Here is a 19,431-nt window from a genome sequence, read left to right as displayed (position 1 = left end):
CTGCAAGGCCTGGCATCTAGGTCTGCTGTAAGTTTCAATAAGCAGGCATGATGTCTCCCCACACTTCCTTTTTCTGGCCACAAGTTTTGGATCATCACCAAGTGTGAGACTGTTAGCATTGTGGCACAGCTACCCTGTGGTCTAAGAGTGTCAGTCATCAAGCCTTTGCTAACGAGCTGACAAATGTTTTGTACGAATTTAATGAAACTGATTGATTACGTGAAATACTTGCATTTTCATAAATCAGCCTAAGCCCATGTAGGCACCAAAAATTCCTAAATATGCAGTTGGATCAGTGTGTGCCGACACACAGATGTGAAGACAATTTGCTTGAGTTGCAGATTTAATGAGTTCTTTTTTTAAGTTAGTACTGAACTGTAAGAACATGAGAGGAAGTGGAGAGAATCAAGATTAGAAACAGGGAAAGCCTGCAGAGGAAATGCTATACTCAAAAAGAAAGTGCATGGTACTGGGTTTTTTGTTGTTACTGGTTTATGTTTTTGTTTTGTTATTTTTTGCTTTTTTTAAATTACCCAGGATGAAGAGAAGGGCTCTGTGGTATGTGACAGAAACAGAAATCCTTCACCAGCCCTTGAAACTGGTGTTAGTGATAAATATTTTATTATAAATCTGTACTATATCTTATTATAAATTTAAACTAAATGAAGAGGAAAAAATTAGGAAAAGAATAGAAGGTATAGAAGATGGTTATTATTTATGATATTTTATACACAGTACAAAAGGTTTTTTTCCAGTTGTTATTTTGCCTTAAAAACAATTCTAAAGAGAAAATGAAAAAAAAAAAATTCCATGTTTACCTGTATGGGCAACACCACAAGAGCAACACAGATCATAATGACAACAAGCAGCTTTGAAGGCCATATCTTGGGTGTAACATCCCCAAAGCCCACAGTGGAAAATGTCACTATGCAGAAATAAAGGGAGTCAAAGAGAGTCAACTTGTTTCCTGCTCGTTCCAGATGCTGAATTCCACAAATACTATGTAGAAAAGAATGAATAAAGACACAAAAAAATAAAAACTGCACTTAGGTTCAGTTCAAATTTGATGATTACATTAAATATGCAAATAACTACTTGTTTTAGAATGGATACATTACTTAGAAAAGACACTTCTTTCAAAAAGAGGAAAAACGAGTATCAAACTAGAAGTGTTATTAATATAATTTCTACATCATTTACAATAATCTCATTTTTTTCCAGTATTTCAAGGTGCTATTCAGAACTTTGCTACCAGATTTTTCTTAGTGGCGAGGGAGAAGTGCTACAGAGAACAAAACAGATGGTATATAGTTGCCACCATTCAGAATTTTTTTTAATGTATCTTAACTTTTCACAGAGACTTTACTGTTATGGCCAAGAAACTGTATGTAATACTTTCTTTAAATCTGTCACTCTCTATATTAGTCTATATTGCTTTGTGTGGCAAGAGCTATTAGCACGAACGCTAGTTCATGGGATAACTTTAGTACTAATGGTTACTGACTGTGTGGAATAAACCAAATGTGAGAACTGAAGGCTATCCAATCATCAGAAGAATAAGTGCCAGTGCCAGGGCAAGCCTTCAGGTAGAAGGTGCCAACTGATACGAAGTTTCTGTTTGCTAAATGTACAGCATAGAAATATAAGGCTTGGTTGTTTCTCCAGCTGAACAGATTATGTTCGTTCCTCCCAGTCACACATTTCTGGGAGCAAGTAAGTGGTAGTATGAGTTGCTTGGTATTTATTTCTCTTGTAATCAGTATGATTGGGGTAAATTAGCGCTTTTTTTGGTTGTGAGAAGCAGTAGCAGAATCTGTCTTATTGCTGTTTCTTATGCTTCATGCCTTAAAAATATTTCACTTTGGAAAAATATACCATGATAAAGAGCTTAAAATATGATCTTCTGTAAGACAGTAGAATCATTTAGACTAAATTCAATCCATCTTTTAAACTATATTCACCTGTATGAAGAAAACTGATGTGTAAACCAGTCTGAATAGTGTTTTTTTTTTCCCTTGGAGCTAGCTGAATTATTTATCTTCAGAGAATTAGAGATCCAATTGGAAAATAATACCATGTTTCCTGGTAATTATTCTAGAACATATCGAAGATAATTTCTTCATATATCCTAACCAGATGGTAAGAGTCATTAATATCTGCCATGGTAAAATTTTTGCATCACCAGGGAGACCCTGTGTTTATAACAGCTTTTTGGTTGTTCTTCTGTTCTCTGTTCTGTGCTCCAAAAATAATTCAGTAGTGGGCAGTGGCATTTCCAGAACATATGGATCAAATTCCCAGTTTCCTTTTCACAGTTCTAGCATTTGTAGTTTTCACACATCTTAAAATGTTCTAAAAAGGGTGTGTGGGTTTTTTTTCTGTTTGCGTAAGTTTCATCCTTCAGTCAGAACTGAAAATTTTATGTTCCTTTCCAAGTTGTTCCACATTTTTCACTGGAGTAGTAATCTAGGTCTTGCATAATTTTGCTATGTTCACAGTTTTTTCTTTCTTTTTTCCCCTTGAAAAAATGTTGTCCCTGTAAGTATTAACAGAAGAACTGTCTGGAAATATGCTGATGGAGAACACTTTCTTTTGGTCTCAGGCATGGAAGTTTTTCAGCTTTCTCCTATTCCAGTGTTAATTTGAAATGATAGAGTAAACTGTGGAGGAATCCAAATATGAAAAAAAATAAGCTATTTTGGTGTAGTTATTCACGCAAGTTATATGTAATTGTAATAACAGAACTATGCTGGATTTTTAATCTTTTGATGTTATTAATCCTGATCACTCTGGTACGTTTTCTTCTCTTTGCTTGTTTGTGGGTACATCTCTAAAACGTAAACTTGACTTCAGGAATTAAGGTCGCAACAGCCAGGAAAGCAGCAATTACACAGAGACCGGGATATGGCCATAACAGGACAATTATACCATTCTGCTAAGAGTGTTTATGATCTGCAAATAGGTTTGTATTGAAGCATAATCCTATCATTCGTAGAAATGTATTTTTTCTGATGTTGGTGTCTGTGAAATAGGTCAGTGCTTGCATATACAGAAGGGTCAGTTCTAACTTCAGTATCTGAGAGAACGGCTTAAAATTCTGTTATCCCAGCGTTTTGTGATTGGGTTTTTTTTGTTGTTGTTTTCACATTTCCAAGGAATGAGGGATGTTTCTTCACTTTTCATTCTTTTCACAAACCTTGACTAAAATCTTTACTAACTTACTTGTAGGAAAACTCACAGCTTGATGGAGATACTTTATTAATATTATTCTTCATGTACTCTCTTTACAGCCCACCCAATCATACTTTAGCTTAACTGAAAATACATTCGAATGTACCGTGAACGCTTCCAGCCTTTTCTAAGTGAATAACAAAATGTGCATTGAATTGAATGAGCCCAAGATTTTATTTTATGAGCTGTACTCCTGCATATTGCTATATATTTATATTCTTTAAAGCAATCAAAATCATTTTGTGCCTGATTCAGAATGTTATGGATCCAAACTGTCTTTTGTTGAACTCAGAGGGCATGAAACCAGAGCATCTCAAATTCAGTTACCAGTATTGAAGTCAGTAGAACATGGGAACTATTTACTCTTCTCTGAAGCAGAAATTAATTTATTCTTAGAACTTCTTGAGAAATTGATTTATTTGTTTGAAATTACTTGCACCTCATCTGCAGTTCTACTAGCTTGTACCTGAGGCCCTAACCCTGAAAGCAAAGGAATGGTAAATCCAAAAATAATTTACCAAGTCTTAATTTCAGTAGTTGTTTTGCTGCTCTGCTTTTTGTTTTCACTAGAGCTAGGGATTACAAAATTGCAGAAAAACTGATTTTGAGAAACAGCTTTATGAGAATCTAATTTCCAAATAAAATAATACTTCTCCCCTAAGAATATTATATTTTAATCTCACCACTAAAGTATAATTTTTTAAGTATAATGTGTACTACTAGTGAAGTATAAGCTGTAAAGATTGCATTTTCATCTCTTCAGTACATCTGAAGAAACATTAGTCTGTATCTACAGCATATTCCTGCCTGATTATGCTGCACAGAGAGTGCAGTAGAAATGTACTGGTTCTCCAATAAGCCATGTCCACATGAATTTGTTATTCCATTCCCCACAACTTACTGACACCTTTTATTGTAACCTTATTATTTATAAGAATAATAGTAACCATGTCTTTTTATTTTTCTTTTAAATTGTTAAATGTTAAGCATTATTTTTAAAAGATGCATCAGTACTACATGCACCAAGAGTCAGCACATGCTCTTGTTCTGCTTTCTCCTATTTCCCAACACAGTGACCTCAGACTTCATCTTTTTTCTATTTCGGTATTTTATGGTGGCATTTCTATCTCCTTGTTCTTGTTTACTTCCTCCTCCTCTTCCATACCATGAAGAAACAATCTGCTTGGTTTTCCTTGAACAAATATAATGATTTCAATCAGGAAAGCAGCATTCAGCAAAAGCAATGCTTATACCAACTTGTATTTGTGGAGAAAATAATCTGCTATAATAATAAATACACAAAAATTACCTAATTAAAATACAAGGCCCAGTTCACCTCCTTCTAAACCAATTTTAGGTTTCTGTAATTCTGACAAGTTGTCTTTTCATACTCTTTTTTCGTAAGATAACAATTACATGAAAACAACATTAACTTAATGGAGAGGATATTTATATTAAAAAAAAAAAACATAAACCATTGGTCTGCTAAAGCAAAGCTAGTGTCAGCAAATGTACTACAAACTCGTGAAAAACAGAAGTGTGATTTTAAACATGTAAATATGTAATCTCTGATGATTAGTCATGTTTAGTTAGGTAGAACCTGAACTTTTGAGAGTTCAATCTTTGTTTTACCGGAATTTTTTTTTCTAATTCCAGGAATCTTTGCTTGCTCAAGTATTTTGTATGCCAAAACTAACTATAGTTTGTGCATAACCTGTCTCTGCACGCAGTACAGAAGCTGACTCAAAAAATCAAGTGAAATACCTTCTAATCCATCAAAAGAAGTTAATATATAGAAGGATTGATGACAACATGTTTATTAACACTCTTACTGCTTTTTTCCCTTTCCCTTAGCTGAATATTTAACTGTTGTTAAAAAGTCAGAAACAGTTAAGATTGAAATTATAATATACTGATCTGACATATCTGTGCAAATTTCTAACTACTTCATGCTAGAAAGACAGGCCTTCTGTAAGCAGCCTCACATGTTTAAATAGATCAGACAGGATGAATACAGTTAAATATAAAGCTAACTATGCCCACTTCCTTCTGTTTGATTTTCTCCCTCTTTCACCAGAGGGCCTTAATGCTTCACTCTGCATATCTTCGTTTTTACCTATGCAATCCAATTTGAAAAGAACTAACCTGGAAGGGAAAATCTGCGCACATAAGGGGGGACAGTTCACTCCATGAATTCAAAAGGCACTATGATGGTAGTCAAAGCCAAGAAACTAGAGAATGCTTGGGGGGCCTGAAGCTTTACTCTACTGATGCAGTTTATATATAGTGGCATATTATGGTATTTGCTGCATCGTAAGAAGTATTTTATAAGTGTCTTGTGAGGGGAAAAAAAAAGCAACAATTGCCCAACAATTTTATTCGTAAAACAATAAAATTAGAACGTACCTGCAGTACTATTAAGTAAGTCACCTGGACAGGTTAAAATTCAGAGGAATAATGAAAACTTGTGGTTAAGTGTTTTTATTTTATCTCAAACACAGTTTCTATTTGTTTCTAAGCACCTTGCTGTCAGAAATAAATATTGTAGAGTAAAATAAACTCTTAGATTAATAATGGCTTTTACCATACTATGGTAGCATGTCACAGAAATGGGCACAGAAAGAATTTGGATAGCTATCTGCAAGTATTGTACATCAACTATCCTTATTTATAATCATTTATAAACTATTTTATATTAGTTTATGTTTTCTTTTGTCAGTGGTGCCAAATAGATCTAATCTTTACTTTTTTGTATTTATAGAAAGTTATTATTTAGAGATACAACCTCTTGAGGTCTAAAATAATATGTCACGGCCTGAATCCAAAAGTGAAAGATGCTTAGGTATCTTCAGGATTAGGTAGCAATCGACAGCACTCCTTGAACTTTGAGCTTCCACTTGCATAAAAACTTCCATAGTGTTTCAAGTAGTTAGTGATAAGGAATAGCTAATGAGTGTGTTGAAATCAATGGGGATGAATTTTATCACGTTCAGCGAGATCCTGCGGTATAGGCTCAGTACTTAAATACTGTCCAAGAAATGTAGTAATTCTGCAGCCCATATTAAATTAGTGTTCCCATTTAAATCAATAGTTTCCACATATCTGAACATGGAATGGTGACATTAGAGCAAATTTCAAGTTAAATTACAATTATTTTATCTGTGCTGCCAATTAATATTTGTATTATTTTAATTTTTCTGATGTCACTGGCACAAATCTTTTTTCTGTATTAAAAATATTGGAATGACCCCTCTGCTGATAGACCATCAACTATAGCAAATGTTCATCGGCAAAATTCAAAGAGCATAACACTGAAAAAGATCAGCATGTTAACCTCCTAGGAAATACGTGGCAGGTACTTATAACATATATTCCCATTATAATAGCTGCAACTATCCACTTAAGGAAGTTAAAATTTGTAAGAGTTTACCCCAAGGATGTTAGAAGAAACTTCCTCAATCTTTACACCAGAATAAAATGTGACTGTAAGAACAGTTTGTACTTCAGACTCGCTCTAGAAGGCAGATAAAATCTTTCCGAACTCTGATAAATGCCTTGAGTTTTTGTCTGAAATTGGAAGAAGCGTTCACTGTTGCCAAACATGCTAGTATTAAGTAGGTGCTAGTCTAAAGTCCTTGAAATGAAAGCGACATTAAGACTAGTGCTGTATCTGAATACTCTGCTTCATACTGAACGAAAAAGCTTTTCATACTGGGAGTTGTGTCTGTGGGTATTCTGCGCTCTCCAGGGAACTGATATAGAGCCAGATGCAGTGCTGTCCTATCTTTTCCTATATTTTAAAATTAGACATTACAGGAAAAACAATATTCAGTGCTGGTGAAATTAATATACCAAGAATCATAAAAAGCTCAATTTATACTTCACAAAACTTTTCAAATTCAATGCTGATGTAACCGGAGTGACATTAAAGTGACTTCTTCATTCATTGTATCAGGTACTTAATGAAATGCTGTATGTTGATTTCTGAATAACAACATATGTCCTCTGAATTTTGATATAATAGAATAGCGTTTCTTTTTCCTAAGAAACGCTATTAAGCTTTCCTACAGTCTGAAAAAGTGAAGATGTTGACAACTGCTTTACACACAAACAGCCTAATACCATAATGCTTTCTGATTCTTGCATAAATAATGAAGGAGAGACAAAGAAAAGAGCAAGGAGTGATCAGAATCTACAGCAAATAAATGAATGGAGACAGTCAGAATTTACTCTGACCAACAACAAATTGTCTATCCTATTCAAACCTCCTGAAGCTGGGGTTTTAAGTTGCTGAAAACAAAATACTTCTCTTTTCCCAAGATATACAATTTTTCTCAGATCTTTTACAAAATCTGTTCTGTGTGAACATCTATTTTCTGAAAAGCAGTTTTCCATAAACAGCATTAAAATAGAAAAACAAAATTGACTAGTTTATGGAGATTTGCAATTTCCAATATGTTAAAGTGATGATCTAGTACAATGTATAATGACATATCGAATTTAAGAAACACAATGAAAAGTACAATCTTGCTCCCTTCATTATGTATAATAGGCTGTAAAGCTGTAGGCATAACTGACTTCCAAGACATAGAAATGACTGATAACATACAAGACAATGAAAGAAATGAGGGAGAAATGCTGATGGGAAAGAAGGCAAAGGTTGTTACACTGTCTTTAAAGCAAGTGAGTAGAGAAATATACTTGCTATTCTTAGTTTGTAACAAGCAATCTTGAGTGTGGTAGAGAATGCTGAAATATATTTAAAGACTGACTGGACAAAAAAGGATATTGCTAGACAGTCTAGACTGCTAGACCTCTTCTTACGCCATTGATTTTATTCTTGAAAATTATTTCAGATATTTTTGCAACTATAATCCCACTTCATCAGATAGTCCAAGTCTTTATAGTTTTCCCAAATATTTTCTTTTCATAGGTAGTTTTCATACAACACTCTCCCTTTTTCAAAGAATCACTTAGTGAAGGAAAAGATTCAGATAACTTCAACAGACTCTGAATCAAGCTCTCGGGTTCTGTCAGACTTTATGTATAGTCATTGAGGCAGGGTTAGAGAACTCTCTCTATGCTGCAATCCCGTCATGTTAGAAATGAATTCTGAAATTCTCTTCAGATGAAAAGGTAATCTTTTTCTGTTTCAATTCTATCTCCAGCCAAAATGACGTTGTTTGATGATATCATTTTTGCTTATCCATAATGTCCAATTATAAGCATTTTCCCTTCCCCAAGGATCTGTACGTTACATGCAGCTAATGGTACAAAAGCTGAACTTATTAAACTAAATTTCTACTTGTACGCCATGTGACTTCCAGAAACGGCAGAATAGGATATTATGAAATAAGGAAGTTCGTATAAATATTTGCTGAATCTGATTGAAAACCTTTCTACTCCTTCTGCTGCAGTTTGTGGAGCTGTGATGTAACAGCTCTGATCATTTGGACTTCACAAGTTAAGTGTCCCACTGTGGGCAGCATTCAACTCGCTGCATTTCCATAAAAAGCTTTGTGCGCACTTCAGTCTGTAAGTCCCACGAACTATCTGTATTTTTGCATGCTTTAAGTCTTCCCAGAGCTTTGATGGCCAACAAAGGAAACCTTGGCATTCTGACCTCAGTGTGTGAATACCATTGCAGCTAAGAGCCCCCTGGAGCACAAGGTTTTGTACTGCTCATGCAAGGAATCAGCATCTATTTCAGAAATAGAAATATGCAAGCAGTACTTCAACCACCAGATACCCTTCACCTGAAGGGAATTGCATTACCACAAGTCCTTTTTGGCCCAGCTGTGCTCTATCCTTACAGTGCTCAGCTTGTATTGACAGGGGGGCTGCCACAGCCTTGCAATTGGATGTATTGAACCTCAAGAGGTTCACCTGGGCCCACTGCTCAGCCTCTCTAGGTCTCTCTAGGATGGCATGCCATCCCTCAAGCATGTCAACTGCACCACACAGTTTGGTGTCATCAGCAAACTTGCTGAGGGTTCACTCGATCCCACTGTCAATTGGTAAAGATGTTAAAGAGCACTGGTACCACTACTGACCCCTGAGGGATGCTGCTCGTCACTGATCTCCATCCACACACTGAGCCACTGAGCACTGCTCTCTGGGTACCATCTCGCAACCAGTTCCTCGTCCATAGAGCAGTCCACCCATCAAATCCATGTATGTCCAATTTGGAGAGAAAGATACTGTTGGGAACTGTGTCAAATGCCTTACTGAAGTCCAGATAGATGACATCTATGACTGTGAATTAAAATTCACGTTTATTATTTCCAAGGAAATAATAAATAGGTCATGAAATAAACTAGAGTGACTCACTTTTCTACTGAAGCTTTTTCTCTTGTCATAGAATCATTAAAAATGCATTATTTCAGAGCAGTAGGGGGTTAATAAAAATGACAGGAGAACTGCCCAGCCTAGTAGGAAGTCTGTGACCCAGGTCTACACTTCGCTGTTTTCAAGTAAGTGATTTTTCGTTGTTGTTGTATAACTCAGTCACAGTACAGTGTTTTTAAATTTCGTTTTCCAGCTTTTGCAAAACAGCTAGGATTATGTTAATGAAAAGTCTGCCTCCATTGTATCCGTAGATTAAATCCAAAAGCACTCTTATTTCATTTTCCAGGAGAAGATACAGTGGGCTCACATACCATGAAGTTTGAGGGACTGCTATATAACACAGAAGAAACTGAGCCTGTTGAATTTTCCAGGATTCAGCCATCACTTTTTAGTCCTGCTCTCATATTTCTAACAACTCTCTTTGCAAAGCCATATGAATCAGAGGACAACATTTCCAGCTCTTGAATTTCTTTAGTACTCAGAAAGTTTTTAAACATCATGGATGTCGCACTTGTCTTTGCATCTTTGTCAAGTGTAGCTGTTAATCTGCAGCAACAGTCTGTTTGAGCTAGTCAGGAGCCATGGAGGTCAAGCAGGCCATCAAATATGCTTCTTACCTTTTGGAATACACATCCAGCATTACTAGAAACAGTGTTATCAACCATAGTTTCAGAGAAACAAGATTTTGTGGGATGCCTTCTGTTTTTCAGACATTCCCAAGTAGAAGAATTGTACTGCATCTAAAATTTACAGTGATGACCATATCTTACTACTTTCCTAACTTTTCGTTGATTTTTGAACACTGCTAGATCTAAGCCAAATAGTCCAGGTGAAAAAATCTGGTCTATGAACTCTAGAAACTGCTAACATTTTCTCTCAGCCTTGAAGAAGGAGATGTTTGTGCTTTGCACCATGTAAAGCTATTCACTGTGCACAGTTAGTTTCAGAAAAGAACACAGGGATTCTTAATTCTTATTTTGTTTTTGTCTTGTAAATGTCTCCATCCCAAACAGTTCTAGCTATGTTTATTGCACAATTGAGAAACATCGCCTGAATAAACTGCATCAAACTGCTTCTCATTCATATCAAAAATTAAACATTTCTTTATTGATGCTTTCTAATTAAACCACAGTTCTAGACAATTCTCTTGCATGGCTGGCAAGGCCTTGGCTTGCTGAAGCCTCATACTGTTTTGTGATCTCTCAAAACAGTAAAAACCATTTCAAACTTCCGTGCACTGTATGTCATTATCTTACAACTGACAGTTGGAATTATTTTGCTGAAAATAACATTGCACAGGTTTAGACACTAATTTAAATACCTGCAGAGGTGATTATGCTCCAAAACCTCTTATTAGGCATCAAATTCATCTAAAGCCCTATCTTTTGTTGGAGTCAAATGTGAAGAAAAGCTATTTACTTACATGGGATTCTTTAAGGATCTTCTCCCGCTTATTGTCTCTTTATGATAGTGAAGGAGAAAACTGGTAATAACAGGCAAAATGATTATCAACTTAGACGAACAGAACGTTTCTAAGGGGTGATCAGAAAGAAATGGCTATGTCCATATTAGGTTAGGCGAAGGCTCCTTTCATTCAGAGCCTGTCTCTACTGAGAGCAGTAGCAGATGATCAGTGAAACAATAACCAAAAACAGTATAGAAAGATCCTCCCATTTAATACTCTACAAGCTCTTTAATGCAGGCAATAATAATTCAGTACGTCTATCTTAGTTACAGCTTAGTTTTGCTCCAAGAACAGGCTTTCTCTGATGGAAGGAAAATCAGTTCTGTGTCCACTGTAGCCTAGGTACACTTCATTCTCCTTACAAACACTGACTTTTTTGTAAAACCCCTGCAGTTCCTGACCTTCAAGTATCCATTTTAATGTTTATATGTATTCTGTGCTAACCTACTATACTGTGCTCTCCTTATCATGCTACGCTTTCACTTGATTCTCAAGGATATTCACCAAGGATCTTTCCTACACTTTCACCCATTTTTACATCTTCTTGGTAGGCTCTCACTTGTTTGTGTTATGAATGCAACGCATTTTTTTTCCTGCTTTTATAATTTTCACTATTCAGCTATTCTGCTATTAAAACAACTGTTTTAGGACAAGGCAAATCCCTTTCCTCCAGGTGCAAAATTTTCTTATTAGTAACATCTTAAGGCAAAATTAATTTGTTGGAAATTTAAAGACAAGCAATACTTAGAAGCAACAGTATTCCTTGTGCTGGTTATCCTGCTGTGCAACTCAGACCATTGGTAAATACAAGCAGGAGCAGCCTAAAATGTGCAAGTGATTCACGGCAGATAAGAAGTAAGATCACTGTGATTAGCAGAAGTGACAGCACACTGTGTAGTTAGTCTCTTCTATGTTCTGTCTGGCATGTTTTTCTCTGACTGCTTAGCCCATCTAGAATATTCTTACTACGTACTCACTACAGCTCTTAGAATCAGACTCTTAATCTAAATATTCAAGGGAAAGTATTTTACATTAGCCTTCAAGTTGGCCTTTTTCCTTTTTCTTTTGTAGTTTCAGGTTATTAGCTAAGTGAACAAAAGAAGATCAAGTGAAAGAGTATAGCTGAAACATGATTCAGGATCATTCTTTTTATATTTATCCAAATCTAGTGAATGTGCATATATGCCTTATGTAACTATGTCCACTTTTATTTTGATCTTCCTAGCATAAAATCATTTCATTTAATTTGTTTTCATTGCTCATCTCTAATGATAACAAACTTGAAGAATATAGGACTGGATTTATTTGTTGATATTGACACTGTAAACTGATAACGATAGATATCTTGACAGTATGAAAAGGTAACTCAAATATTTACAGGTATTTCTTGAAGAATTTTATTCTTGCGCTGTACAGTTAAGCAAAGAGGTAGAATACATGCAATTATAGGAGACAGTAATGCATTTGATGCATTTAAACAACCTTACTCCTTATGCAAACTGTTCCTTTTTGTAATATATTAATAAACATATGTTTTGCTGTGGAATATAATTAGGTATGGTACACTGTGCCCAAAGGAACTGACAATTTGATTTCATGCCTGTTGTTAAGTATCCAGTCTGCAAATTCAAACTCACAGTTTGTACTTCAGTGTTTACTAAATGAATACTAATTCCTTTTTCTTTCTTATTGCTGTGACTCATGCACTTCCACTATAACGTATAGTATATATATATAAAAATATTTTGCGTATGTTGCAGAAATATACAACTTCCACAAACATAAAACATATAGGTGTATTTTTGCAAAGAATGAGAGCATTAATCCAACTTAATGCTTCCATTTGAGTTCCTTTTGAAGTAGAGTGTTACATGATGTTGGACTTGATCTTATGGGTCTTTTCCAACCTAAATGTTTTATTAGGATTGAGAACTCACTAAAATTTAATATTTTTAACTTTTTGACATATCTTTATATTCTATTGAAATCTTTCATTGATTTCCACAACCAATTATTAGAGATTATGTTTAAATATTACATTTTCATAATGAATCATAGTTTTAATTAGTTACTTGCTTTATTTGAGCTCAGTAAATGATTTTTTCCTGCGATAGCTCTGGCATGGGGAATGCAAACTCTATTGCTAATGGAAGGAATATCATACATAGGTGGGTTATAGGAATCCATGGATATTTTAAGTTTATCACCCAAATGTCATAGTATGTTTGGATGGCTGCTTACCCCTCTAGCCTTCACCTGTTTGAAAGATGTCTGGCTAAACATCATAGTACTTTCTAACTACCAAATACACAGGAGCAAAATAAGAATTCTTTCTTTTTGAAATCACTGTTCTAAATTGAAAATCAATGGGAAAAAAAAAGCATGAAAATCCACCTTCTTTTTAGATCACCTCACACTGCAATTCTAGCTCTGTCGAAATCTCTGAGACATCCTTTCATTATTCAGTAAACTTACGCCTAATGTGATTGAGAAATTCCTGGTGGTTGGTGCCAGCTTTTGTTGGCATGGCCAAATTTGCAGTGACATCATTTTTAACTCTTCACTTTCTGATTTGAGATATATTAATTATGCTAAGCTCCACACTCTCAAAATGGATTTGGAATACGTAAAAGACAACAAAAGTGATCAAATCGCAACGTATTGTTACTGTTCATCAGCAACTAGATTAATGAGATCTAATAATACAGTTAAATGTGTTAGCATAAACCAACACAAACATGTATGTAAAATAAACAGGTAATGTAAAACACAAGTACACAAACATGTAATGTAAAATAAATAGTTTGTCAGCCTAATGAATCAGTCATTAAAAGATAACCATACATACATTTAACTCTGCATGCTAATGAAAACTTCATTTTTGAGCCAGGAATACTGAGTGATGACGGGCTGATGCCAGGCATTGAATTTAAATAGTGAAGTAACATCCTCAACCTAATTAATCATCTGCTGCTACACATGGCATTCTATTTGCTCATGTCTAAAATGATAAAGCATTGTCAAAGACAGCGTCTGAATATCAGGTTTTTCTTTCTATTGCAAAGATAAAAAGAAGGATGTGGAATGTAATGATTTTATGCAATAAAAAAAGATGGAAGACAAGTTTCAATACTTGTTATATATGTTAAATTCATCCTTTCAGAGGGACATTATCTGCTTTTTTTTTTTTTAAGTCCTCCCCAAACCAAAGAAAAACCTAAGGTTTGGTTTGGTTTGTTTTGTAACCAGTATGATGATGAAACATTTCACACTACACAAACTCTGGTTGTATTCCAGATCTATGTTTATTTTAGCATTTTATTTTACCAAAGTTACTCTTGTCATCCCTATTCTGAAGAGAATATGCATATTTTACATATGTAACATTTATGTTTTCACATAAGGTATCTACTTATAAGTCAGCGATTCAGAAGCAGGTGTGTGTGTGCATGTGTGTTTATTTGTAAATGAATTGAAAGCTTACCAGTGAAGCCACATTCGTGTAATTTTCGTGGCTTCGTATGCCTGATGAGTTTACCTTTGTATCTCCCCACGTCTCAGTTCTCTGGGGAAGCTCTATGCCCACCTTAATCTAAATTCAGTTTGGAACTAATTTTCAGGCTAATAAATATCTGCAACCTGTGCTACAAATCAGCAAAGCTTTGACTGTAACTTGAAAAGATCACAGGTACCTGAAACCTCTACTCATCTTCCAGGCTGTAGTAAAACAACAGCAATCCCTCAATCGTATTGCTTACTTCAATAATGTAATATTTCTCTACATTTAAAAAAAAATTCATTTATAATCTGGTTTTGATGCTTCATTTTAAAGGAGTTTTGTGAAGGGCAGCTTTCTGAGCTACCATTTAGTCTTTCTGATTATTCTTTATCTTCAGAAGAGGAATGGATCACTACAAATGGTATCTTTCACACTCAGAAGATCACAGAATGGCATGGGTTGAAAAGGACCTCAAAGATCATCGAGTTTCAACCCCTGATAATGCAGATTGAGAATATGCCCAGAATAATGCAGATTGAAGATAATGCAGGTTGAACTCTCTCTGACTTTGTTGCACAGACCACAGTAAACAGGCTAGTCAAATTATTTTCAATTTCACTGGTCTCTGCAACTAACTTTAAATGTTCCATTACATCTGTTGCACAAAGAATTCCCTGCATGTAGCATGGGAAAGATGCTGACCTAATTATTTTAGAAATAACTAAGTAGAAAAATCTAAAAAGATTAACAAAGGAAATATTATGTCACTACCAAATTAGTAACTAAAATAGCATGAAAATCACGGTATAATTATGTGAGTTGCCATAGAAACCATGTTTGATGGGTAGCCAAAAAGACTTCTGATTGGGCTTCTATAGTTCTGCTCTGTCTATAATAAACATGATTTCTGTTCTTCCTTCTGTAAACAAGTTGCCAGTTTTCCAGTAGCGTGTCTGCATCCTATACTTTTAAGCAGCACTCTTTAATAGTTTTCATCACCCATGTGCTTTTTTTTCGTCTGAACTCATGAACTTAAACATGTAAAAAGCTTTTAAAAGATGTATAATGACAAACACCACAATATCATCCAGAGGAAAAAAAGGAATAAGCTTATATATGATATTTCTGTATTGTCCGATGCATACAAAGTTGCATAAATGCATATTTGCATAGTTGCAAAAAAATAAGCAAGGCCATTAATCCAGGATTTTGTAATTATTATTACATTTTCTCAGCATATTTTTTCATTGATTTTTGTCATTCAGCTTTCTTAAAGGCTTTGGCTCTGAAGTACTGACAGTAATGATATAAGCAAACACTCCTCATTGCTAGCAAAGGTGAGAAAGATGTGGCCCATCCAAGAAGACCCTATTCCATTACTAACAATAGGAGTCTCACTTAAATATAGACCAACTATTTATGGCGATACTGTGTTTTCACATGCTTCATATACGGCAGACTTCACCAAAACTACCTCAGTAGTTTAAAAAAAACACATTAACTCTGTATGCATTTCTGGCAACTGCAGAATTTCAGTCAGGGAAAAAGAAAAAAAAAGAAAAGCAATTCAGCTAATGATTTGAAAAATATAAGGGAAAAATTATCTTTAAATAACATTTTCTATGCAACAGTTTATATTTACGCTGTATCACAAATCAGCATTTTCAGTGAAAATTCAAACCTGACAAAATAACCATTGCCAACATATGGACTATTGGACATGGGAATATTTTGTCCTTTTGTTTTCTTTCTAGGATGTCAGAATGGCAGACAGTATTCCTTGCAGTAAATTTTTGACTTCAAATACTATCTCTGGCTAAATCTATTCCCTTTTGGCTCTGCTCACAAGGAATCCAAGTAATGGCTCTGCTGAAAGCTCAACAGTTAGTCTACAGCTAAAAATGTGCTGATTCACATTCGGTTTTCCTAAGCTATCCCTGCTAGTTCTTGGCCTGAGACTATCCCATCAGAAGTAGCTGAAAACAACATACATCTATTGGTTAGTCATCTTGGCTGACTCCCTTAATATGAGATATTACAGAAACAGTTCCGGAGTATAAGTAAATATGCCTGCCACATGCCTAATAACATCTATTCAAGATTCAAGGCAGAAATTTTCTCAGTTCTGAGACAACAATGCAATCAGTAACTTGTTTTACTACTTAAATGTACTACTTAAACTACTTTAATAGTTTAAATCACAAAATACTTATCTACTGGTCATTTCTAATAGAAAAGTTACAGATCAGATAAGTTTACTGTTCTTTTTTCCTACTTTTCAAATGACATATAATATTATTACACCTTTAATGATATCTAGAAATAATCTTGGAAACACTTGGTCACCGCAAACATGTAGAAATGTGACATAGCCACAGTGAAATCAATGAGACTTTGACTCCTGTTTTCATGCCAGAAATTGGGGCCATCTCTGGATTCCTCCAGGCACTTCCACTGAAGTGTAATTAACATTATGCTTGTAAATACATTACTCTCCTACCAAAGTTGATGAAAATTACAGTAGTAGTTGAATAAGTTATTTTGTATTCTTTACAGTTACTTAGGACTTCCAATTAATATTCTAGAATACTCTGAGCCTTAAATACTGCAACTCCTGTTCAGTCTTTAAGATCATGACACTTACTGCTCTTTATCATTTCAGAATCACTGGATTTGATCAAACAAAATGACAGAATTGCAGTTTCATTTTGTGCAATTTTTGAATGCAAAACATCTCTCTAAATCATAAACATATTGAATCTGAGCACTGGGTGTGCTGTACAACAAAACATAACACCATCAAAAGAATTGTAGATACTATAAACATATCTTATTCTACATTACATAATCCACTAATGCTCTCTGAGTTCAACCTACTTAATGTTAGGCATCCTTCTTGGAGGAGTGCCATTGTAGGCTCCTGCTGTAATCAATACAGAAGGGCAGAGAAGCATAGTGATTTAGTTAAACTCAGATCTGTACTGCTCTCTGAGGTGGCTGTCTCTCTTACTGATAATAAAAGGAACTGAAGCACTGAATAGAGATGTCTTATTTTCTCTAATATTACATGAAATTATTTCCTTTCTCTTTTTTTTTTCCTCCTCCTTCTTTAACACAGTGTCCCCGGTCTGAAAGTTTGTCTTGTTTGGACTAGATTGTTATCTGGATTTGTTTTCATTCTTACAAACAAATTATTTCTACTGTTTCCTCCAAATGATAATTTTTAATTGGCATTGAGCCTGCAGAATTGGTATAATACAGGTTTTCTGTAAGTCAGTTTGTGGAAACATCCTAATTTTCTGATGTTGAAAGCACTGGAGGATAGGCAACGTTGAGATTTTCCTCAGTGAGCTTTCAAAGAAGGCACAAGCAAAGTTTGTACAGGCTTCTTACATTCCTTATCTCATTTATAGCCAACTTTTTTTACAAGCTAATCATTCCACACTAGTGATACATGACTAACATTGATTTAAAAAACAAAGTCTTAATAGATGATTCACTGTGTCATAGATGCCTGAAATAGTCATTCATTGTTATTTGTCTTACCGTAGAGCTTACAGAAGTAATTAGTAGTCCATTTGGCAAGCAAATGCAAACATCCATTAGCTAAATGACAAAATATATACTTTGACCAGCTCGGTAACTTTCACTAAAACTCTATCAACAGCACTTGCTGAACCGTGTCATACAGGAGGACACTTCTTTTAGTATACGCATAATTGGGTGGGAGAACACTGAGGTATTTAGAGAAATAAATTATTGATAGTCTAACCTGTCTTTGAAACTAGAAGAAGAGAGAGAAAAAAAATCCAGGCAGTAACCTGTAAACTGCAGATACATGGAGTTATGCTTATTAAGTGACTGATCTGCAGATGATTTCTACCCTTAGATCCATAAGCAATTATCATCAAAAAAATGAAGAATACAATATACCGCAAATTTTATGTGATTACTCCTTGTTCTGTAAATTGACAACTGTATGCAAAAATATATAAAAGCCTCCTACTAAATTCTAAGTTAGAAGGATAACTTATATAATGATTTTCTAAAAATCGTAAGATTGGACAATTGACTCTACACATACTAATGTTTTATGTTTTCATCTTGAAGCTTATACTTGAGTTGTAAGGCAGGCTGGAACGACTACTTGTGTTACTACCACTTAAACTGCTGAGGTGATGCAACTGATGTTTTTGCTGATGATACACGAGGCAGACTTGAATTCATTTTCTGTGAGATTTCTGTTTTCATAGAAGTTCAGTGATTTTGAAAGCACATATGCATATAGTAGCACAGTTGATAAGGAAGATGTCTTCTGTAAGTATTTCTGTTTCAGTGTACGTAATGCAGAACCCTGAAACTAGTCTGTAAGGTAAATTTCTGTTGAGAAAAAATGATCAATCAAAAGAAACGCTACTGTCGACACATTAGAAGAACAAGTGAAAATGTACAGGTATTAGATACATCTAATCCTCTCCCTCCACTGTAAAGCAGTGCAAGGTCAGGAGGTCCAGCCAGCTTCTTTGCCAGGGTTCTGGGTATGGTGAGACATTTCTAAATGACTGGCGACTTCCTCCACATTTAAGAAAACATGATTTCAACTCTGATGCATGGCAGAGAGGAATGTTGCCACTCACCAAACTTGTATATATACAAAGATAAGACGTAAGTATCCTCTGACAAATGTTCTGTTATCCTGTAAACACATAGGCTCTCAGGAGAAAGAGTAAACATAGTATACATTCTACAGCAAAATTATACTGACAGAATTATCTGTTAAAACATATCAGCTCTAATGAGCTTGTCCACATCCAGCTATTTTGTACCTCTTGCAGAACTACAGAGTTCTGTTGTTACACATGAAAGTAAAGGAAGTGACTCTTTCCCA

The 19,431-nt window shown here is 35.0% G+C and overlaps 1 protein-coding gene across 1 annotated transcript in view; it reads right to left on the bottom strand.

The window, feature by feature from the left end:
• Nucleotides 1-19,431, bottom strand: part of KCNT2 (potassium sodium-activated channel subfamily T member 2) — a gene marked incomplete in the record, with an annotated part of 121,230 nt that overhangs the window by 58,488 nt on the left and 43,311 nt on the right. Inside the window, 1 exon segment of the mRNA XM_021404158.1 lies at nucleotides 819-999. Within this exon segment, the coding sequence (XP_021259833.1) occupies nucleotides 819-999 (181 nt within the window).

Source organism: Numida meleagris, chromosome 7 (genome assembly GCF_002078875.1).
Source record: "Numida meleagris isolate 19003 breed g44 Domestic line chromosome 7, NumMel1.0, whole genome shotgun sequence".
NCBI lineage: Eukaryota > Metazoa > Chordata > Aves > Galliformes > Numididae > Numida > Numida meleagris.
This window is presented reverse-complemented; position numbering and strand designations above follow the sequence as displayed.